Source organism: Equus caballus, chromosome 18 (assembly GCF_041296265.1).
Source record: "Equus caballus isolate H_3958 breed thoroughbred chromosome 18, TB-T2T, whole genome shotgun sequence".
Lineage (NCBI taxonomy): Eukaryota > Metazoa > Chordata > Mammalia > Perissodactyla > Equidae > Equus > Equus caballus.
Window position 1 is genome coordinate 49,448,175 of NC_091701.1, and position 24,886 is coordinate 49,473,060.

General features: G+C 38.3%; 1 protein-coding gene across 3 annotated transcripts in view; it reads left to right on the forward strand.

The window, feature by feature from the left end:
* Positions 1-24,886, forward strand: part of DHRS9 (dehydrogenase/reductase 9) — a 52,469-nt gene that overhangs the window by 11,609 nt on the left and 15,974 nt on the right. Inside the window, exons 2-4 of one of the 3 annotated variants that reach the window (XM_070241175.1) lie at positions 13,388-13,604; positions 14,624-14,740; positions 16,721-17,052. Coding sequence is in view for 1 of the 3 variants with exons in the window: in XM_070241174.1 (XP_070097275.1) it covers positions 22,435-22,448 (14 nt within the window). In the remaining 2 variants the exon portion in view is untranslated. Of the gene's footprint in view, positions 1-13,387; positions 13,605-14,603; positions 14,741-16,720; positions 17,053-22,246; positions 22,449-24,886 lie in introns of those variants that run through there. The other 2 variants (XM_001497633.7, XM_070241174.1) reach the window with 2 other exon arrangements.

A 24,886-nucleotide genomic window follows, 5' to 3' on the forward strand; every position in this document is an offset into this window, starting at 1 on the left:
TGTGAAGAATTGACCACTTCCGAGAAACATATATAGGATTAATTATTATTTACTAATTATTAAGATTAATAGAGTTTGGGGGTCAGGAGGAGTGGAAAGTCAAGGATGACTCCAAAGTTCCCAGGATAAATGACTAGATGGATAGAGGTGTCATTTAGTATGATAGGGAAAAACCAAAGAGAAAAATAACTGCAAGAGTGAGAACTAAATGCTTGCTTTTTAATATGTTTGAGATATTGTGAGATATTAAGAAATGTCAAGTAGCAATTGGGTCTGGGTTCAGTAAGTTACTCTGGACTGGAGATATCAATTTTGTAGTATCTTTTGTATTTACGGGCTTGGAAGAATACAAAATTTCCTAGGAGAGTATAGAGTGAAAAAAAAATCCTACAGTTGATCCCTAAAGGACTCCATCATTTAAGTTTGGGCCAAAGAAGGGAGAATCAGCAAAGGAGATTAAAAACTCACTTCTAGAAACGTAGATTAAAAACTGGAAGAATCTCCAGTAGTGGATTCCGGAAACTAAGTTTTTCAGATGGTCCATCTTTTCAGCATATCAGAGAGCCAGGCATTGAGCCAGAAAAAGATCCTACCATTATCCTCCATAATCATCAAAGAAGAAAGTATACTAGAACGTAGAAGTTAAATTAGTAGTATTCAGATCAATCTGCTATCCAGTTGGAGATATACAGAAGGAATTCAATCATCATCCAAGTGGACTGGTAACATCAGTGAAGATGGCAGAGTAGGGACCTCAAAGGCTTGTCCCTCCCCAGAAACACCAAATAATCTGGCAAAAACTATGAGAATAAACTTTCTTGGAACTCTGAGAGATAGGCAAATGTTTACAGTAATTAATTGAACATTTAACCAGAAGAAAGGCCCTAGAACATAGTAAGAGAACTCGGTGGCATTTTAACTTTCCCTTACACCACCCTCCCCCCACCAGCATGGTTGCAGTCTTCAAGATTGCAGCTAGGATCCCCAATATGAATACATGGTACTGGAGGGAGTAGAGAAAACTTTGTTCCCAAGGAATCACATTTGTTTTGACCTGTCTGTAGGTTCCTTGAAGAACTAACACAAGGAGCTTGCCTTTGTTTCACTTAACTTGGAACTCTCTCAGGGTGGAGAATGTTCCTCAAACATATTGACAGCCAAATGAAAAAGCTGCTGCCACCTGGGAAAAAATCAACAGCTAAGGAACACTAGACATGACAAAAGCTAAGAAGAAAAAGCTGAGGAGTGAGACTCTTTGGGGAATGAAGGATTTGAAAAGCCCCTGAGTATACCAGGTGTATGGGAGGAAGATAAATTCTCTACCCTCTAGGTCCTTCCAGCGGGTCTATGAAATTAATTGATGGGAGACAGAATAACAGGAGAAAATCAAACAAAGCTTTATAACATGTATACATGAAAGAAACCCAGGAAAACTGAGCAACTTACCAAAATGGCTGAGGTTGCCACCTTAAACACTATTTTTAGCTAAAGACAAAGGAAGGTGTTGGGGGTAGTGGTTTGGGACTTCAAAGGGGAGGAAGGCAATTTACATGGAGCTGGAAATGCAAGTGGGCCAACTATAGACAATGTGACCTGAGAGACACATTTTACGTTACATTACAGTTATCTTATGGTATTAGCTCCTTCCTGGAACAGGCCCTTCTATTTTAAATATTTTTAGGCAGTTGCGGGGTAGGGAGGTCAAAGTTTCTTTCAGAATCTTTTGTTCTCAAAAATAATCAAGGCAGGGGCTGGCCCTGTGGCATAGTGGTTAAGTTCACATGCTCCACTTTGGCAGCCTGGGGTTTGCAGGTTTGGATCCCAGGCGCGGAGCTACACACTGCTTGTCAAGCCATGCTGTAGCAGCATCCCACATACAAAATTGAGGAAGGTTGGCACAGATGTTAGCTCAAGGACAATCTTCCTCACCAAAAAAAGAAAAAATCAAGCCAAAGAGACACATTTTGGGGTGGCCAATTCTGATCCCCTATAGTTCCACCTTTGAAACTTTAAGAAGCTTCACAGTCTTTTGAAATTTTAAGAAGTTTGATGGTTCGGAAGCTGAGTTGGTAAATTGTTCCATCTCACTGAACATTTTTCTTAGTCCTCGTAATAGATCAATCCCATTAAATCCATTTTAGAAGCCAGTGATGCAGGTGGGCTCCCAAAGTCAGGCCTGTATTGTGGAAGCAAGCAATCAGGGTTTTAGTGAGAAGCATTTCCACGAAACAAAAAGAAAAACAACATTAATGGTTGCAGTGAATTATAAACCAGTTTCTGATCCCAGGGGACAGCCAGTCAAGACTTTTAGACGTCAGAGTTGAAGCATCGTTTGCAGCTTGAAATGTCTCTAGTGATGTCCTTGAGTATTCAGGTATTCTTTTAAGTGGCTTACACAGCAGCAGGCATGCTATCATGGTGATCTCTCTTAAGTTTATATTAAGTTATTCGGCTTCAGTTTGCAGGGCTTTAAGAACAAGGGTAGTTTCAGTTCTCAATGATTTCAAATAAAAATGATGGAAAATGTTAGTTTGGAGATTTGTGGTCAGATATTTCAGGACACTAGAAGAATTCAAGATCCAGCTTGGTTTATAGGTAGAAAACAAAAACCTCAAAGACAATTAATAGAACTAGAATCTAATATTCACAAATGTGTATTATAGTTTTTTACTGAAATGTTATTTTTCTCTCTAAAATCACCCTCATTGTTACCAAAGATAGCCAAATTAAGACTACTTGATTTGTAAAGTAAATCTAGTTTCAATAAATATGGCTCAATTATTTACCTAAGTACAGCAAGAATAGCAATTGATCATATAGGCTCTTTTAAACCCGCTTTGCAGGAACACTTTATAAGGAATATCAGATTGAATTTTATAGGCCTCTTGAGGCCAGGAAAACTAAGTCAAAGACTTTGTCATCAGACTTTGCCTGCAGTAACTATAGATTTGGGTGAACGTCTGTCTTCTTTTGAGGTTCCCCCCAAATATTTCAAGCTTCCAGGCACCTGCCAGAGGAGTGACCTTCTTTACTCACCTGAGGTTGCTGGAAACCCTGTAAACAAGGTGGCAGGCCAATATTTCCAAGAGGCTTTATTTCATAAAGTCCAATCTTCTTCCTCAAAAGCTGTCTGGCCATCTCTGAGTCTATGTATGTTTCTCTCAAATATGACATTCCAGTCAAAGCTCTGGTAATATAACCAATGTTTCCAATTGTGTCCTGTAATAAGGAGAACAGATTCATATCAAACTTATGCAAATAACTATATTGCCATGAAAATAAGAATATTCACTCACTAAGAGTTTTCAAATTATGGAGGGATCAGGTAGTGAGAAAAAGATAAATGTTCCAATTCTGTTTACAAACATATGATTTACCAAATTTCTATAGTTCATAGCTTAAGAGAAAAGAGAAAATGTTTTCCTTAATCTGAAAAAATAAAACATTGTTCAAAATCAGTGATATTTTAAATAAAAAGTCACACAAATTAAAATCATCCTCATCAGTTCATTCAGCCCCGTGTAATCAACTTTTGATCTTGATCTTTTATTGGCAGTTTCATGAAGTCATCAGTTTCTCTGTTAGAGTTCTGTAATTTTCTTTTACCTTGTCCAGTTTTATGATCTGAAAGTTTATCAGAAACATGTATTTTAGAGGAAGTGTCAGAATCTTTTCTGTGAATCTCTCTGAAATGAAACATATTTGCAAAAGCATCAGAGTAAAATAATAACTGTCTGTAAATGACAAAAGATTTGAAAATGACAATTGACAAGGAAACTTGGTTATTTCTGTGACATAAAACACTAAAATAATAACTAGAATTATGACCGACAACCAGGATAGATTTGAATTTTAAGAATGTTATATAATTTTTAAAACATTTATATCAATAACATTTACCCACATAATATCATAGGTCCCTTGGAAACAATGTTTAGCTATCCATTTAACCATGGTGATAGTTGAAGATTTTGAGATGAATGCAGAAGATCAAATAGCTATAAGGAAAACTTAACACCTGTGATTAAAGACCTGATAAAAACAATACAGGAAATTTATTTTGATAAAACATAAAATCCCTACCCTTCTGGTAGACTACTCAAAGAAAAACCCTTTCACAATCCCTTTATTAAGAGCAGACTAAAAGTTTAAGAAAAATTATCCTTTTAAGAGAGGGAAAAAGCCAAATTCTAATTTTTCGCTAGCTTACTTTTGATATTAAAACTCATTTTCTTAATTAAATTCATTTTAATCTTAGCCAATTTGATCATGTACAAAACTTTTTTCAGAATTCCTCTTTCACAAATCTTCTATAACTTTCTTTTTTTACATTCAGAATTTGTCCTATGCCTTTTTCCTTTTTTTCCTCCTGGTACTTTAGGACAAACTTATCCTTTTTAACCAAGCAAACAAAAGTATTTCCATTCTTTATACCTTCTTTACTGAAAACATACACCTTACTTTCCCTGAATACAAACATGTTTTCCTTAACTTTTAGTAGCTTTAATCACAATTAGAATTTTTAGCCCTTAGAAACTTTAATTTTTAAGTAAAAATTAACTAAGCAATTATAAACTGTCTTACATTAGCATTCTGTGGCTTGGCAAGTTTATAAACACTTTTTGTAATTTCTAGAAACATTTACTTTTATAGTAGAATCTTTTAATAAAATTCAAGACGTGTTTACTAATATACCCAAACACTTTTTAGTTTCTCTGTAAGACAAAAGTAGGTAAACTTAGATATGTTTAACAATTAGTGTTTTAGTATTTTATCTTATTTGGAAATGATCTAGATATTCAATGAGTTTTCCATCATTTAATTTAATCAAGCAAAACTTCAAAGTTTCAAGTCACTAAAGAGATTTTGGAAGCTATTAAAAACATGTCATAAAATATAATTATTGTTAAAAGGTTTAAACTTTTATGGCATTTGCACCAAAATTATTTGTTCCCAACAATTATGTTTAGATTACTCATGAAAACTTCATGAGACATTAGACAAAATTAGCTATCATTCTAAGTTATTTTTGCTGACAAGTTTGTAAAAGGGATAACAAGAGATTATTTCACTAGTAAACCCAGACTGCATGTCTGCATCATATCTAATGCTGATGACTCTGAGGACATGTCTATTTTAATCAAATCTATACTTAAATAAGTTTTCATTCACCAAAGATTATTTCATATCACGTTAAGCTGAAAGACATTTGGGTTAGTTTCTATTATATTTAGAAATAATTTATGTAAGCACTTACTTTAAGCCAATTAAGCAGAGCTCTTAATTTTTGGCCATACCATCTGGAGTTGAAATATCACACATGCATAACATACATATAGACACACATGAACACACAGGTTGACACAGACAAAACTTACAGCTTCTGTTAAATTTTTTTTAAGAATACAAAACTCACTAGTTTATGAGAAACATTTGCATTTCAAAGAATGGCTCTCAGGTCCTAGGGAAGATGGGAGCAGAAAATCTTCATCATAAAGACACAGAGAAAGCAGTCAAGTTTTCTCCAAGATCAAGTTTCTGGGGCATATTTGCCTTATCAGTTTCTAATGTCTCAATATTTTGTCTCAGTCAATATCTAGGAGCATTTTGGGAGGAATAGGGGAGGTTTTTGGATTTGGCAAAGTACAGTGAACTTTGAATTGCATTCCGGAGCAATACCTCCTGCCTTGCAGACATTTGCAAGACATAGACGGTTGCTTCTAGTTCCCCCAAAGAACTGGATTACAGTCTGAATCACAAAAAGAAGTTGATGCACCCTTACAGCTACATTTTTTCCAATTGCTTCTTTATATCAGGGAAATTTTTAACTTAAGAGGTAAATCAAAAGATTTTTGTGTTCTAAAACTTCAGGACAATGCATCACACCTTGAAAAGTCTGCACAAAGCATTTAACAAAGGCCCTTTTTTCTAAGTGTACATTTAACCCTAGACCAATTTACTTTGGGGGAGGGGAGAGATTTTATTATCTTTTTTATTAGCACTTGATATTAGCCTCTAGTTTTTATCTCATATGGTGTAGGTTCAGGCAACCTTATTGACTTCCCTTTAGCATGTTTAATTAAGACTGTCTGAAGGGCAGATTTATATGCTGTCTTACAATCAGGCATGCAAAAGGTTTCCTTTCCTCAGTGAGACACAACGTCTATCCCCACAATACAATCCATAATACAATCAGAAAAAAAGAGATACAATCACTTCACATAAAGCCTGTAACTATACCAGTTTTTCTACAAAATTTCATCTGAATTCCATCAACAATTATGCCTCTAATCATAGCTTTCATTAGGACTTTATCAATAGGTCTTTGTGTCATAATTTTGGATAGGGGAAGCATTCCCAGCCAGACATTTTAAAACACACTCAGGCAAAGATGATATAACCTCTTTATATAAAATTAGCTCAAACATTCCAATCTTTATAATCTTAGCAACATTTGCACTTTTACATTTTCTCAATTTAATTGTAACCTGACTCAAGGTCTTAAGGATAGTCTTTTTTATTTATTTTGCATTTCTTTTTTTAATTTGGCCTCTTCATATGCACCAATGAAACAATTATGATGAGAGCTTTCACAATTTTTTCCTCCCAATTTAAATGTTTCCCCAATTTAAATGATCATTGGTCTGGCTACATGGATGAGTAGGATCTTAATAGTGACTCATACCAATAAGCTTAACCATGGACACAAGAGGCATCCCCAAAAGAGATCAAGAAAGTTCACTCCCAAAAATAGTCTAAGAGAGCAAAGGCCATCATTGCACATTAAGCAACAAAGGTTGAGATGACAAAGGCCCCTGATGAAAGCAATTGGCTCCCCTTATGACAAACTCCCCTGAGAGCTGACATAGCTGGACAAAGAGAGTGTGTCTCAGAACCCCAGTCTACTCAACTGGCTGATGAGATGTATGCCAGTGCATGCATCCTCCAGACGGCAGACACCAGAAAGGTCACAAAACCAAGCTCTCAAGACATAGAACAAGACAAAAGAAAAACACCTCATCTTATATGCATATTAACAGCTTTAGCTAAGCCTTTCATCTCTCACAGCCAGATTAATGCCTGAGAGGGAGGTGCCTCATAATTGGGGAATGTATGTGGTTTTAAAGAGTATCTCATCATTGCAAGGACATTTTCTTGTGACTGACTTATCCTTTCACAGGAAACTTCTTGAGGTGGCAAGCACCCTAATGGCTCTTAACTGTTCGACCAGCACCCACCATATTTACAGCCTCTTTGGCTTCCAAGATGCCCTTGGCAATAGCTTTCACCTCAGGCACATATTTCCGGACAACAGGCTTATAGATGCCTGCATCTTGCCCTTTTTATGACAAATGACCAAAAAAAAGACAGACAAGGAGAAAGACTCTCACTGGTAGGAAAAAGGTCAATATACCAAGGAGTACTCAACCCAAATCCTAGGGTCTCTGAGTCCAAGAACATGGTTTCACCAATATTTTCTCCTGCTAATCTAAATTTAGAAAAGGAAAAAAAACTCACCACTCTTGCTTCCTTTGGACCCTGCAAGCAGAGATCTGGGAGACTGATGTGGTAAGAACTCCTACCTCCTGCCAGCTCTTGTCAGGGGTCCAGGATCTCTCAGCTGCAGTGGTACAGGAGCCAACAGTGTCCAGCCAGTGGAATTTTATCCCATCCAAGTCGCCAAACTATAGGAGAAGAAGATAAATCCTTTACCCTCTAGGTCCTTCTGGCTGGCCTATGAAATAAATTGATAGGAGACAAAATAACAGGAGAAAATCAAATAGAGCTTTATAACATGGGGGAAACCCAGGAAAACTGAGCAACTCTCCAAAATGGCTGAGGTCATCACTTTAAATACTATTTTTAGCTAAAAACAAAGGAAGTTGTTGGGGGTAGTGGTTTGGGACTTCAAGGGGGAGGAAGGCAATTTACATGGAGATGGAAATGCAAATGGGCCAACTATAGATAATGTGACCTAAGAGATACATTTTACATTACATTACATTTGTCAACGAAAATAATCCATAACCAATCTATAAATGAAAATTTGGGTGAGTTTATTCTGAGCTTAAATCTGAGGATTATAACCCTGGAGAGTCTTTCCACAAAGGAACAGAGCACTCCAAAGAAGTGGGGGTATACAGGATGGTTATATACCCTCAAAGAGTAAGTTTCACATATGATTGAAATGTCCCTTTTACAATAGTCACGAGGCTGCTCTGTCAGCACAGCGATTGATGGAAACAGCAGATAGGCCTGCTGTCTCAGTGAACCCCGCAGGCTGGCGGGTCCGTTGCCTCGAGCTGGGCGGTCACAGATGAGCGCTGCAATCAGTTCCCAGGCTAAAGAAAGATGCTTAATCTTTAAGAAGATGCCAACGTTGGGAGGGGGAGGGAAGTTGCACCTTTATCTCAAAATGTCTAAGCAGATATACAATGCATGCTCAATGGCCACAGTCAGGCCCTTTTGGAAAAACAAAGTCAGGCCAAATTAGGTTTATACCAAATGGCTTCCTCATATACTCCAATATATCCTATTGCTTGCCATTTTTCTTTGTCACATTACAGTTATTTTGTGGTATTAGCTCCTTCCTGGAACAGGCCCTTCTATTTTAAATTCTCTTATGCAGTTGTGGGGGAGGTCAAAGTTTCTTTCAGAGTCTTTTGTTCTTAAAAATAATCAAGCCAGGGGCTGGCCCAATGGCTGAGTGGTTGAATTCTTGTGCTCTGCTGCAGGCGGCCCAGTGTTTCGTTGGTTCGGATTCTGGGTGCGGACATGGCACTGCTCATCAAGCCACACTGGGGCGGCGTCCCACATGCCACAACTAGAAGGACCCACAACAAAGAATATACAACTATGTACCGGGGGGCTTTGGGAAGAAAAAGAAAAAAAATAAAATCTTTAAAAATAATAATAATAATAATAATCAAGCCAAAGAGACACATTCTGAGGTGGCCAATTCTGATCCCCCACATAGGTAATCTAGAAAGCCATGTGCATGCCCAGGGCAGCATGCATGCTCAGAAAAGACTAGAATAGACTGTAAGTTTTCACTTCTAGTTGATCTTTAGGCTCAGCATAAGCAGGAAGTGATGGCTAATTCAAAGTTGCAAATGGTCTGGCTAAGCATTGAGGAGTGGCCCAACACAGAACCAATCTGTAAAGACCTGGAAACTATTTCCTTTTTTTTTCTTGGCTCCAGCATTTCTGGAAGTATCTATCAAACAACTAGCTGACTACTAAGCTAAAAAAGTAGAGACTTCAGACATCAACAAAGAATACATTTTTTGCAAAAATAGCTTAGAAAAGTCACTAAACAAACAACTACAATTCATGAACTAAGGAGAAGGGAGTAGGGGTCTGGGACTTCAAAGGGGAGAAAGACAATTCACAAGAAGATGGGAAAAGCCAATGTTTGGTAAACAAATGTTTGCCATGCCACACAGAAGCAATGGGACACAGACAAGAATGTGATCACCAGGCCCTGCCAAGCTCCCCGCCCTAGCTTACCACACTTAGCCCTTATCCTTTGTAGTTGTCTCTGGTTATGGACGTCTTTCTGAACCAGGCTCTCTATTTTACAGTTAAGGGAAGGTAAAAACAATTCTTCCTGAGTCTTTCAGGCCTTGATTGTCTTCAGCTCAAAACAGTGTGCATACCAAAGTGGCGTATTCTGGGGGAATGTGTTCTGAATCCTATAGGGGAGCAGAATTTGTCACCCTTAAATACGCCTCTTTGACATAAGGATTATTTTAAAGAAATTGCAGACACAGGAGAAACTCTGAAAGCTGAGTAAAAATTACCCTTTTGTAAGAGACATTTACATTTATAAGGGAAATATCCATTTGTAAGGGTGTCTCACTAGCTGGACCAGGAAGATGGGGAGGGCCAAATCTCTAGAAATTCTTACAGAATGGAGAAAGCAGTGACTTAAATTTGCATAACAACCTTACCCTTGTTTACTGTGCCTTTCCTAGTAACTGCTCATATCTGGCTCCCCACCCCCAACATCCTCTTTTGTCTTTAGCTGAAGACAGTATTTAAGGTGATGGTTTCTACCATTTCAGAGATACTCAATTCCCCTGAGTCTCTCCCACGTATACATGTTATTGAACTTTTGTTTGTTTCTCTCCTGTTAGTCTGCTTTATGTCAATTTAATTATTAGGCCAGCCAAGGAATCTAGAAGGGGAGAAAGAAAACTTTTCCTCCCACAACCCCTTCTCTGTTTTTGTAAAACAATAAATATAATATATATTGAGACACACAAACACATATCATAGAAAAAAAGACTAAATGTACTCTATATTTTAATAGTGATTAGAAGTATAATGGTATGGATTTTGCAGTAAGACAAATCTTGGTCTGAGTAACCAGGTAAGTAAATTTGATGAATTACTTAACCCCTCTGAGTTGCAATTTTCTCGACTATAAATTAGTTTATAGTCTAACAACTGATAGGGTTGTGAGGATTACATAAGATAGAGCTTGTTGTCTAGTGCTTGGCAAACTAAATGAAAGTCTGTTAGTCTTGTTCTGATTTGCTAAATAAGGAATCATTTTTCTGTCTTTTCCCCATTTTTCTCTGATGAGACTGCTTTATTTAATAACAAAGCTGACTGAAAAGAATAGTAAAAAACATTTCTTGGAATTATTGAGATTTTGTTTAAATGTTAAACAAGGCTCCATACAGATGGAACAGAGTCAAAACCCAAGTTCCACAGCCCCCTATTCAGCAAAGGAAAGGCTCCCCACTAGGGAGCCTGTGGAGAAACCAGCCCCCCTGCATTGAGAAGCTGCCAGTCAGGAAGTACTCCAAGTGCGTTGCAAAGATAAGGCACAGATTTCACCTGGGACATTTACTTAAATGTTTGGTGTTGCACTGAGGGCCACTGATAGCTGGGCAGTTAACCTGTAAGTAGGCCAGATCTACTTTATTGTGGGCCATCTTCTGTGCCTACAGCCAACCAACTTCAACAAGGTGTTGTAATGACGATGTGTCCACCTTTTTGGGGTAGGTTTCATTAACATTGCCATTTCCGGGATGTGATGTTTTGTACTCAAATTAGTTTATAGGCAGTTTGCTTTCGAGCTAATAACTTATGTTTTAAAATAAACAATCACCAAAAAGCCAAGTTTTACTTAATTGCATTCAAGCAGGACAAGAACATTATATTCAGAAAAGCAAAGAGGCCAATACTATTTCAAAAATGTTGGTCAATATAATAGTGTCAATAAATCTTGCAAACTAAATGAACCCAGTGCATCTAGATGATAAAGATATTTAGGTTTAAAGGCATTAATTGTTTCAAACATTGCAAGCTTGTTGATGGCCAATTCTGTGTTCCATATTATTTGTATTTCCCGTAACACCTGGCAAAGTATTTTGCACAAGAAATACCTGGGGCCTGGTTGGTTTTGTTGACTAATACCCAATACACTTGAATTGACATTTCAGCAATGTTGCCTTGAAAATACAGGCTTGACTCCATAACCATAGAGAAAGCACTTGATGCATTTTGTGAAGCAGCAGTGAGGTATCTTAATCATTATGGCAAAGGAGCAGGGAAAATTTTAAAGCATATTTAGAAGTGCAAAAATCCTACAGCAAAACGACACTTTCCATTAGGTGGGCAGTCTGTTCTTAACAAGATGTTCATCCCAGGCACAGGTTATGAGACCTGAAGGTAATCTCAGCACGTCCTCCTCCTCTATGATGCTTTAATTCAGGAGAACATTGATTACATATATGTATATAACATATATACATATATATAGTTTACTTAATTGTATTGAAGCGGTACAAGAACACTATATTCAGAAAAGCAGAAGGCCAATAGCATTTCAAAAATTTTAATATCTCTCTCCATGTATACATATATGTCAGTCTTTCTTTTTAATTTACTTAAAATTACATTTAAAATTTAATTTCTTTTAAAACTACACACACGTTTGTAAAAAATTTTACTAAATAACAAAGTTTGGTTATATCATGTTTTAAATTTTTTTGTAATAAGATATTTCAAATATACATAAAAGCAGACAGATAGTATCCCGATCTCCCACATACTCGTCACCAGCTCCACCATCAACCCACAGCTAAACCTGGCCCAGCCACACCCTTATCCACTCCTCCCACTCTTGTAGTATTTAGAAACCATTCCCAGACATGATATTATTTCATCCATTAATATTCCAGTAATTAGCCTAAAGGATAAGGACTCTTTTTTAATAACCATAATGCCATCATTACATCTGAGAAATGAACAATAATTACTTAATATAGTCAACTATCAATTATTTAAATTTCCAATTGTCTCATAAACATTGTCATAAGTGGATTTATTGTTTTCAAGTATGTTCCTAAAGAGCACTACTGCCAGAAAAAAAATAAATAAAGTATGTTCCTTTGAATCAGGATTCAAACAAGATCTGCATATTGCAATTGACTACTATACCTTCTAAGCCTCATTTAATTAGTAGATTCCTTCCCCATTTTTGTATGTGTGATCTATTTTTATTGAATAAATCATTTGGCCTTAGAATTCCCACCTTGGTTTGCTGATTAGAACTCCAGGATACAGTTTAACTTGTTCCGCTTTCCCTGTATTTCCTGAAAATTAGTAATTGGATTAAAAGCTTCTATTAGAGTCAAGTTTTTTTTGTTTTGGGGGTTTTTTTGGCGGGGGAAAGGGGAGTGCCAGGACTTTTTCCTAGCTGGCATTGTGCTGGATAACACCATTTTCAGTGCAGTCTTTTTTTTCTTTTTTCTGAGGAAGGTTCACCCTGAGCTAACGTCTGTGCCAACCTTCCTCTGTGTTATATGTGCGCTGCTGTCACAGCATGGCTGCCAACAGGTGGTGTAGGTCTGCACCCAGGAACCGAACCCAAGCCACTGAAGCAGAACATGCCAAACTTGACCACTAGGCCATGGGGCCAGCCCCTCAGTGCAGTCTTTTAAAAATGTCTTTTCCTTTTCCTCTTGCCTCATCCTCTCTTTGATTCACCTGCACCACCTATCTACAAGTGACCCATACCAACAACCCACTACCTATCCCTCCACACTTTCTCCATGTTCACTGAAACATCTTTATGCACATGCATACATGTGCATGTCTGCTTTACAAAAATAAGATCATGGAAAACCTTCCAAGCCAAATAGTAGAGCTCTGATTTGTTCTTTTTAATGGCTGCAAAATAATATTCCATGTGCACATCTACCACAATTTACTCAGCCATCCCACTTGGAGCAGCAGTCACTTTGTTCCTGGTTCTTATTGCCATATCTTGTTCATGTATACATATATACTGGCTTTTGTTTTTATAGGATGGATCCCCAGGAGTGGGATTGCTGGGTCAAAAAGTAATATGTATTTTTTATTTTAATAGATGTTTCCAGATAGCTTTCAAAAAATGCTGTCGCTGTTCACATAGCCACCAGCAAAAGATGAGATCGTCCTTTCCACCACAATCTAAAACAGTCTCAAGAAGTGAAAAAATAGTCACAAATGAGAGTCACATGTTGGGAGCCAGCAAGGAACAGGGGTCACTCAAGGGGAGGAAGAAGCTCTAAGGGATTCCTTAATCAGCAGTTGACGAGCTTATGGTGAGTGATTCATCAATGGAAATTCATTCATTTTGTATCTCGTGAGCCTAACACAGGCCTGGCACTGAACAAACAATTCAGAATACCCCCAAACAGTCTGAAGACACTAATCTCTAACTGCTGATAATTATTTCTAACTCTTCTCCATTTCATGGATCCCAGTTGAGTTCTTTCCTACTGCATGGTACTTGCATATACACGCTGTGATGTATCTAGCATCTGCTCTTAATTTCATATGATTCTTTATTTATCTCAGCTAAGATTTGGGGAAAAGTTGTCTTGGATTGGAAGAAACCATTAGGAATTATTCTTAAATCAGGTCAGGTTTTTTTCTTTCAATGTTCTACATGTGATGGTCACACCAAAAGGAGCACCCACTTCCTTCCCTCTGTGAGAGACACATTTTTCTTATTAAGTCTCCACTCTCATTTCTTGAAAATTTCCCTGTTCCCATTGTTTCTGGCCCTTTACCTCCATTATCATCCATCTTCTTTCTTGCTCTATTCGCCTTTCCAGGACAATGATCCCCAATACAATACTCCTCACCCCACCTTTCAAACCAAGACCTCTTGTTTGAGTATGCTAAAAGAGCGTGTGTTATGCAAATTACAAAAGTCTTTTTTCAAAGAATCTACTAAACGTTCCCATGACTCAGTCCCTAACTATTAGTATATCTAAAGATCTTACAGTATAGGAGAACAAAAGATTAGCCCAGCTTCATATTACAGTGGGGAAAGTCAGGAAATGCCAAACGACTAACAAATCTCCTAGTTTTGACCAAGCCTAGCTATGCATTTATGGGCAGTATTTGCAATTAAGCTGATTGCATGTCAAAGGCATTGTTGACGTAGTAAGGGGGAGTTTTATAGTGGAACCAAGAGAGCTGTCTGTAGACAGAGGGAGGAGGCATAAATTACAAAGTCCACTTTTTAAAATGTGAAGTCATGATGCCAATTCATAGTTATTCAGAGAAACACACTCCACTGAAAATAACCTTGGAGAAATGATTGCCTTATTAGGCCAGGAAGGAGGAGGTCAACATGGACACTCCAGAAACAGCCTTGCCCTTGGCACCCCACAAGAGTGACACCAGACATATTCCAGGAGTTGGATCCACCATAGCCTGTAGTGCTGGGGTAAGTGCTTTTCTCCATTCGACTCCCATTTCAGGATTATCTGTGGCTTGGAGCACCCCAGCATGGTGCAGTTGCAAGAAGCCCGATGTATGTCACTTGAGACAGCCTTGAATCTGGATCTTCTCCTTGTGTTTTGGTGTCTGGAAAAGGATAGAGAAGGCACCCTTGAGCAGAAATTGGAGGGAAATATGAGGAACACATGAATTTAGAAGAAAAAGGAGAGTCTCATGTTTAGTGTTTTGTCTATGGCAGTATCTAGCTTAACCCTATTTAATTACCACCCAATGATCAACGTCGAAATTTACATCTGAATGAAATCCACAGTGCAATCTTCTGTTTTAAAAAGGATCTAGGAAAAAAATAGAATAGCAATTTGGTTCTGGATTTTGTACATCACCTTTGATGACCAGAAGTCTAACGTAGGCAGAGTTCTGAACAAATTCGCACTTTTGCACTCATAGGTTACCTTATTAAGGAATGGAATGAAAGAAAATTTAGCACTTAAGATGTGAATTTGAATGCAGATATGCTTACAGTCCAGATAAGGCATTGGTGACAAACGATTCCATTAACTGAACACCTAAATGGGACTGTTTGACGAGGAGAGCAAGTGTTCCAACACTGGTGCCAGGGCTATTGAAACTGAACTCTTACATTGGGTCCACTGGAATTGAGGGATCCAGACACATGGCAAGAATTCTAGTTCTCGATATGCAAATCTGTCAAAACATCTGATTTTTTGAAAAGCCTATTCGGGAAGTTTTAAAAACAGGGCTGCACTACATAAGAGTATTGAATCAGAAAAACTTACTAATGTTACAGCCTTTTCTTTGCCCTTTTCCCTTCTCTGCTCCATGACTGCCCAGGTGCCTATAGCTCTTGCCACCTCTTGGTGACAATAACTTGCTCACAGGAAGGGTCCAACACTAACCATTTATGTCTTTCTTCATGTAGGTTTAAGTCAATGTATTATTTCTCTAAGAGGTTTTCTATTTAATCCTTGACTTGTGGAATGTTAAAGGGGAAGAAGTCTATTTGGCAGCCTAAATCTTTAGCTGAGTAAATTTCAGTCTTAGTTTTTTGTTCTTTCGGAGAAAAAATATCTCTGTTTCATTTCCAGGGTGATAGCAGTGTCTAGACTCTACCTAGACAGACATGTTCATTCATCCAGTCACCCCAGCTAAACCATAATAAACTGTATTTTTCAAAGAAGGAACACAGAAGCCTAGGAAATCTGAGACTTACAGCAGAAAATTGGTATATAAGGAAACTGAAACTAAACAATCAGTGGAGTTTGTATGTGCCTGTCTGTAGTGAGGGTAGGGGGTGCATATTAGCACCATCTCTTCACCCTTGTCACCTGCAGCCTCAATACTTTCCATTGCAGTCCCAGGACATGCCAGGTCAATTGTGACAGATTAGCAGACATTTGGTCCTTTTGGTGTGGACCAAATGTCTTATGGAGTTTGGGACAGGACCAAATGTCTTGCAAGGATTGTGATAAGCTCTGAAACAGACCAACTCTGGGAAGGGAGGGAGCATCCTTTCCTATTCTCAGTGATCTAAGTTCCAGAAACCGCTTCAGTAAGATCTCTTTGTCATACCTTAAAATACAAATTAAGACTCATAAATAAGTCTAAAATCTCGTTTCATTAAATTGTTTTGATCTCCTTGCTCACCAATGTTAAAAAAAAAAGGGGGGAGGTGAAAAGAATCATTAGAGATGGATCCTCCCAGCTACTATCTTAGGAGGGAAGGAGTACTGAATCAGCAGAGGCATGTTAACGGGAAGAAAAATACCTAGTGATCATGAACAACAGTCATAATTTAAAAATTAAATGATTAAAACAATGCACCAGGCAGTTTACAAAATGCGTCCATGTTACATTATTTCTGCTGCTGAATTTGGTCAATTCAGCAAAATTTGGTACAATTTTGATTGTACCCACAGTTAAAGGAATGTTATCGATCATTTTTAAGTCCCTTCTAAAGGTTGCTGAATTTAATCTTGTGAAGATACTGCGATTTCCTTGGAAACACATGACCCACAGCTTCTTGGCTTCTTTAGCCACTGAAGAGATTTAGTCATCACCCAGTGTCACAAGGAGGGTGACTCACAAACTGGGAACCTGAGCACTCCTCACACATATTGGTACTCAAAGCTTGACGGACGGCAGCCCAGGCTCCTCCACCACAAGAGGATCAGCGAGGTCAGGGTGGCTCAACTCTTCCTTCCTCCAGCGCAGCGGGCAGCTTGCAATCGGCCCAGCAAGTCCACAACAGCTTTTGTGTCCCAGTTCATCTTGAATAAGGTAACTGATGACTGAGTTTTGTCATTTATTCCTTCATTTCTTATGTCAAGCTGCCACCTGTCTTTGATTTTCCTCACTCTTACAGAATTAATCAAGTTGTCTTTCATACTGTGGTCAACTGTCACTATAAAAAAATAATCATAATATATTAGAAGGCTGTGATGAGCACTGGGTCGATCTCACCATAGAGGTGATCTCAATGTCACCCAGGACCTTGCCTTGAACTTCCCCAGGTCTCCCTTTGAATGTTCTTTAGCACTAGAGTTACAATTAAATTTACATCTGGTTATTCTCTCTGTGCCTTTTCAACACCATCTGTGAGTCTTATAATTAAAATTGGAAACTGGAGCAGGGAGGGGCTTCAAAGAGAGGAATCTTGGCTGAGTTTCTTTCTGGAACAACAGTTTGGCTACCAACTGTGGGTCTGATCTGTTTGCCCACCTGCTTTACCAATGTTACCAGATGTTAGTTTAGGCAAATGCACACACACACTAAACTGAGTGAGAAAAATGCCTTTTGGGTCAGAAGGAAGCAAAGGAACTGCTCACAGGGCACACTGGGTTCCTGGATACTGGGATGACTGCAATAAACCCGTTTTAGATATTTACTCTCCATTTGATGGTAAAGTGGTTGGTATTTTACCTGAAAGACATTGGATGGCGGACCCAGTCGAACTCTATTCTCACTTTGACTCCCAACACTCAATGGGAAACAGAAAAAGTCAGTTTAGTGGCTTCTCTGCCACTTACCCTGGCAGCCCTTATTAAAGGTTTTATTATTCAAATGGTGCTATGGTGCGTGCTCTCTCTCAGTAAGTTGATCTTTAGCAGTTGGGGAAAAAGTTTAAAAAACCACATTTCTAAACTAAAAATCAATTTAGGGCTGGACAAATAGTTCTGAAGTGTCCCGCTACACTCTTAACTCCAGGATAAGAGTTGTGCTTTATTTATCTTAGTATTCCTTGGCATATATTAGGTTCTCTAAAAATATCCTTGGCTTGATGCTGCATAAAATGAAATTTAAGTGTTGTATCACATTTGTGTTGTATTTTTGAGACTTGAAAAGTGTGTCCAATTTTTAGAACAAATCTCAATGTTTAAATACAAGGAAAACATTATTATCTCATACATTTCAAACGGGAAAAATGGGACTTGTTCTTAAAGCCCTTATAGCAAATGTTAGTATCTTAAGGTACTGTCTTTAAAAACTCAGATCTTTTCTTCTGCCTGAAGATAACTGCTATTGAAACAAATGTACTGAAGCTTAGAACACACTTTCTGCTTCTATATCTAACGTTCTTTCTATAGTCTAAATTTCTTTGAAGCATTGTAACTATAAGCTATAATAATATACAATATATAATCTCTTCCAGTTAGCAATTTTTATTCAGTAACCACGTCTTTAACAATAATTCTTAACCTACCAATACTGTTAGGAAGCATATTGGCAAAATAATAAACCTAGGAGGGACCAGGAGTATTAATTAACAAATTAATAACTATGGTGGTTATGGCAAATTAAAATTACAAAGTTTTGAGAGAAGGCGAAAGAAAATCAGAGATCCTTTTATCCTTAGGACTAAAAATACAAAACGTCAATCTATGAGGGCCTCCCTACTAAAGAGTGCGCTGGCACACCTCTGCTAGGAGTCTGTCTGAGCCCGCAGCGGAGACATACACTCTCCACACCTCACTGTCCCACTATGCAAAGCAGAGTCTGGGTACCAGGGGCCACCTTCCTCCTGCAGGAAGCAGGATTCGAGGGAAAGGTAACTGCTGGAGGAGTTTCTTCACCCCAGTAAGCGAGGAAACCTACCTTCCATGACGATGAATATATTCATCTCAACTATACCAGCAGCAGCATCATAATCATCGTTATTGTTTTAATCAGACCCTCAAAGGAGCATTTGTTGCTTAATGTAAGCCTATTTCTTGTAGAATCCCTTAGCTCCACTTAAAAAATCTTTTTAAATTTTCTGGGTGCCCAAATTGACCATTTTTTCCACAGAAACATAATTCATCAGTCGTATGAATGTGTCATTAGGTCCAAAAGTTCATTTTTCTTAAAGAAAAGCTCAGCAGAAATCTCTAAAAGGCCGCTTGGGTTAAGAAGTAATACAATTTCTTACTTCAATGAAAAGGTAAAAATAAAAAGGAGTTTGGTCTAAGTTAACCAGGTTTACAATATTAAAATGTACGAGGGACATACATGTGCAGACTGCTGTCCACATTAGGAAGCTTGTGCAAGAGAACCTCAAAAAGAAAACATTTTAGAAAGCTATTGCTAAATGCTCTCTAACTGATGTATCTAGATAAACAACTTAGTTGTTGATTCTACTTAGGCCAGGATTGCAACAAATTGAAAGTAGATCAAGATTCTACAAATTCCTTTCAGTCGGTGTGATTAACTAGTTTTGGTGTTGCTTTCTAAAATAAAGCCCCTCATGGAGTTATGTGGGAGGAAAATCAGGTCTTGCAGGAGGAAGTATCAGAAAGAACCCTCCATTTCTTACAAAAATACCTATGACAATGAAACATTAAGATATTACTTTCTGGGGTTTTTTTTAACTGTGTCATTCATTTTCAAAGCTCAGAGAAAGACGAATAAGGGAAGTGAAATCAAAGGATCTCATTTTAGACTTTTTCCTAGGAAAAGAAACTCAGGAAGAGAAAGTTAAAAAAAAAAAGCAGAAGTGAACAAGGACAGTAATCAAGTTGCAATATTTTCTCATAGCTACAAACAGTTACTATTTTTAAGCATTTTGCAGGCAAATGAAAGAGAAAATTAGTTCTCCTTTCTTGGTTCCTTTTGAATCTTTGTGGTATGTTAGAGAAGTTTGAAAAATTATTTTCTGATTGACTGATAATGTGTTAATCTCTTTGCAGTTCTTCCTTTTTTAAAAAAGGAACTGGTTCTTTTTAACAAGTTTAGGAGGTCAAAGATCAAAATTTTTATTTTGTTCACCCTCTGGCAGATGACCTTATGTATGGTAACTACCCTCCTTAGCTCACAGAAATATCTTGACAGGTGAATGACATAAATATTACTTGAACACTTTTCAAAATTTTTTAAAGTTAGGAAGTGTGAATATTGTATTGTTATTATTATTATCCTTTGGGCCTGCTGATTCAGAGGGCTCAGAGACTAAGCCAATTATCACCAGGACCCTGGGTTAGAGTGGAGACTTCCTTCTTCTCTCTGTCTCTTTGTTCTTTCCTTCCACGACATTTGTTTACTCACTGCCAAGTATCACACAAGGCACCCACGATGTAGAGAAGTGCCCCATAGCCCAGACCCCCCAGAGCTGAGTGGGAATCTGGGTGGCCATGGAGCCGAGGATTAAAGCATGGATGGTGGGATCAGAGGGGCCTGGAAACAGTCCTCGAAACAGCACCTCAATTGTACCTTGAGCCAATTAACATGCAATTCCAAATTTGGTTCCTCATCTATAAAATGGAGATAATTTCATTATAAGGTTTACATGAGGTAAATATTCATGGATCCTAGTGGAGGACCTAGAATATGGTGCGCACTCAATAAACCATAGCAGAGCAATCTCCTTCCTACTTGACTGGGTCAACTGGGAATCCCAAGGGCCAGGGGTTTTCTAGGAGCATATTGTGAACTTTATTGAGTCAACTGGCCACACCTGAAGGGGCCCCCCAGAGGAGTCTGTAGTGGACCAAACTCAAAATCCTCAGCCAGAATTTAGGCCTCGCAAATGCTGTGAGTGCTAATTTAGTAATTTCTAAATTCACAAGTGGTGTCATACATGAATTTGGCTTTATTCAGTGCCTCCTATCCTCCTATGACAAAAAGACATTTTTTTCCTAAATCATAGAAATTAATGCTTACAGCAGCAAGATATGAGTAATATTTATAAACAGCAAAACTTTTCTGGTAAGGCTATAAAAAAATAAACTCTCTTCAATGTGGCACTACCAAGGAACCAAATGACTGAGTTCCCAGAGAAAGTAGCTCTGGGGGCTGTGAAGCTCTGGACCCCCAAGACGAGCAAGCTCTACAGCAGTGGTTCTCAACCGGAGGTGATTTTGTCCCCCCGGGGACGTTTGGCAATGTCTGGAGACATTTTTGGTTGTCACAACTGGGGAAGGGGGTTACGGGCATCTAGGGTAGAGGCCAGGGGTGCTGCTAAACATCCTGCAATACACAGGAGGGACCCCGCAACAACGAGTTATCTGGGCCCAAATATCCAAAGTACCAAGGTTGAGAACCCCATGCCTAGATATGAGCAATGCATATAGCAGACTCTCCCAAAGTGAAAGTGATCCTGCCATAATGAGAAGGCTCTTCCAGTGTACCAGGCGTTAAGTCACTTTATTTTATCAGATACTCTCCAACATAGATGCTATGATCTCTGTTTTACAGATAGGAAAATAGAGGCTAAGACAAGATAAGTAATTTGTCCAAAGGCTTTCTGATGATAGAGGAACTGAGAGTGACCCTCTACCTGCCTGATTCTGAGGCCTGGGCTCCTAACCCGTGCCCTATTGTCACGTGTGTGTGTGTGTTTGTCTGGCCTCGGTCCTTGCTTCCCATATTTTTACTAGCAAAGTGGCTAGTGTTTATTTTTGGATTAAGAAAAAATCTCCTTGACCAGTTCAGAGGATGTATATTTAGAATTGCATCCGTTCTCCTGCACGGCAGTGTAGGGGCTGCAGATCTGCTTTCCCTTCCTCTGTTCTGAGCCTGGATGAGCCCGGAGGCTCCTAGGCACTGGGTGCTAAGAGGACTGGTACAGTCAGAGGTGCATCTTGTCTTGAGCCAAGAGATTGTATCCCTTTTAAGCAGTTTGTTGTGAGATAAATTGGGAGACATAGCAGAGAAGCAAACAACCCAAGCAACTAAGGTCGGTGCCGAGTCTCCGAATTGTTGGGTCTGGGAGCCACGTGGAAGTGACCACAGCCAACAGAGCATGGTTGAAGCAGCCCTATTACTGCTGTTACTCATTTACTTCTCAATGATCAATGAACCAATCAGCCATCAATCAGCTTCTGTATACAGGTCATGTTCCCCATGACTCTGACCAAGGGCTGCTGTTCAGAGGTGGCCTCTTGGCTAAAATACTATTAGAGGCCAAAGGTGTGTGTTGGTTTGTGGCTGACTTAGACCAATGACCTAGAGGAATGTGAACCTTAGGGAGTGAAGATGAACCAATATGTTTGGACAATAATATTTGGGGTGAGGGTTTGCAAAACTCTAGGTCAAAAAGTTGACAGTCCCTTAGATTTAGGCTGCAGGCTGGGACACCAGCATCTGAAATGACCCTCAGTCCAGAGGTGTACCTAATGAGGACAACGCATTTTAATGTGAGCCCATTCTCAACAACTGAAACGCTCTTATCTGTCATCACCAGGGAAAATGAGTTTGGCGAGGTAAGGAGGAGGTTGAGGGGGAGATGGAGATGATAAGGAGGGAAGAGGGAGTCTGACTGCTTTGGTTTGAGTTTTTGTTTTTCTCCAGTGGTTGTGAAGGTGAACTTTCCAAAAGAGGAGAAGGCAGGAAACTTGGTGACCAAGCTCACTAGGTTCTGAAGTCCTGGGGTTCTTACCTATTACGTGCGGGGAACCCAAAGCAGTCCAATGAAGTCTTTTCTCTGAAAAAAAATGTTTTATTTTCTCTAGCCAAATTTTTAACTTTTTATTTTGAAGTAATTTCAAAGTTATGAGAAAGTTAAAAGAATAGTATAATCCAGATTCCCCAAGTGTTAACATTTTACCATATTTTCATTCTCATTCTCTCTTTATACACATATATGTGTATTTTTAATATGTTTATTTACATATATGTTATTATTATTTTCTGAACTGTTTGAGAATAAATTGAAGACACGGCACTCCTTAGTAATCTTTAAATCCTTCAATGTGTATTTCCTAAAAAGTAGGAATTTTCTACATAATCATGGTATAACTATCAAAATTGGGAAATTAATATTAATGCAATATTATTTATCAGATCTACAGATCTCACTCAAATTTCACAAGTTGACCTAATAATGTTCTTTCTGGCAAAAGAAAAACAGTGGTTTTCTGGCCCAAGATCACACGCTACATTGAGTTGTCACATCCTTTTAGTCTCCTTTAATCTGGAACAGTTCTCAGTCTTTCTTTTCCTTCATGACTGATATTTTTGAAGAGTACAGGCCATATATTGTGTAGAATTCCAGGACGTGTCCTCCTGCATGACTAGCTTCTGGTTATGAACAGAGGTGCTGCTGTGTCCTTCCCACTCCACCGTACCAGGAGACACAGGATGTTGGTCTATCCCATAGCTAGTGATGTTAATTGTTATCACCCGGTTGTGGTGGTATGTGTCAGTTTCCTCCACTGTGAAATTACTATTGCTCTCTTTTTAATTAGCATGTATCTTATGGGGAGATTCTTTGAGAACATATAAATACTGTTTCTCATCAAAATTTCACCCACTAGTTTTAGCATCCATGGATCATTCTTGCCTAAGACAATTGTTACTAGGCCAGTTGCCAAACAGTGATTTTCTAATTCCGTCATTCCATTTCTAATTCCATCATTCCATTTCTAATTCCATCATTCCTTTTACATTTATTAGTTGGCATATTAATTCTTCTATAAAATGAGGCAACTGATATACCATCTCTAACTCAAAAGGCTGTAGAGAGGATCAGATGAGACCTATAGGTAAACCTGCAGAGAGGAGTGCTTGCCCCGGCAAAGGACGGCAACACAGAAATGTTCCACTCTCTGCCCCAGGGAACATTAAAGCCCACGAATATCCGCCTTCTTCAAATAGCTCCCATGGGAGTTCGGATTTCAATGAAAGCTACAGAATCCATGTGGGGAATACATTCCTTAAAATTTCCTTAAAATGTGTAAATATGTAGTGCTGCAAGAGTTAGTTACACCAAACCCCTGCCTCAAAATTATACATTTTTAATGTACATATTTGAGAAGGGGAAATCCTCTCATGGACATTGATTTGCAATAAGTTAATAACTCCTACACAAGAAAGATTTGGCGAAATTATACCAAGTTATTAAGTTGTGATAGTCTAAAAACTTGACTGCTTTAGAAATAATCACAGTTATACCACAAGACTCAACTACTTTTCCCAAACTTACTAAACTTACTAAAATAGTATCTACTTCTGATTTGTTTTTAGCAATTGACAATTATTTTACCCTTTCTTTCTTTAGTTACACATCTTTTGGTGGGAAAAAAAGGTGAAAGCAGAGCCCAAAACTTCCTTAAGGAGTAAAGAAGCTATATTACACTGAGTTATTTTATATCTGAAATAATCTGTTCCTCATACAGCAGTAGAAATAAAATTGTGTGTATGTGTGCACATACATGTGTGTGCATAGTTCTGTGTGTATGTTTATATTCCTTATTAGGGAAAGAAATACATATACGGGCAAAAAAACTGGAAGAAAATGTTTCAAAATTGAGTCAAATGTGATAATGGTCACATCCTTGTTTAATTTTTTCTGTATTTACTGAATTTTTTTTTACCATGAACATGTTACATTTACAAGCAGAAAAAAAAAGTGGTTTTAAAAAATGGGTCAAAGGAAAAAACAAGAAATAATTGTGACAAAATAAAGTCAAAACAAAGTTTTTAAAATTGCTTGGCCTTGCAAGTACTTTTTAAGCAGTGTCCATAAACAGTCATGATTCCAGAAGCATCCATGAGGTCTAAACTTCAATTCAGGTCCTATCAATTGTGCTCCACGAGGCACTCAAGGACCCTCTTGATTTTAAGGGTGGATCCGGATCAAGGGCAATGATATTGTGTGGACACCGGGCAAAGCAAGGAAACTTTCCGAGTCATGAGGGAA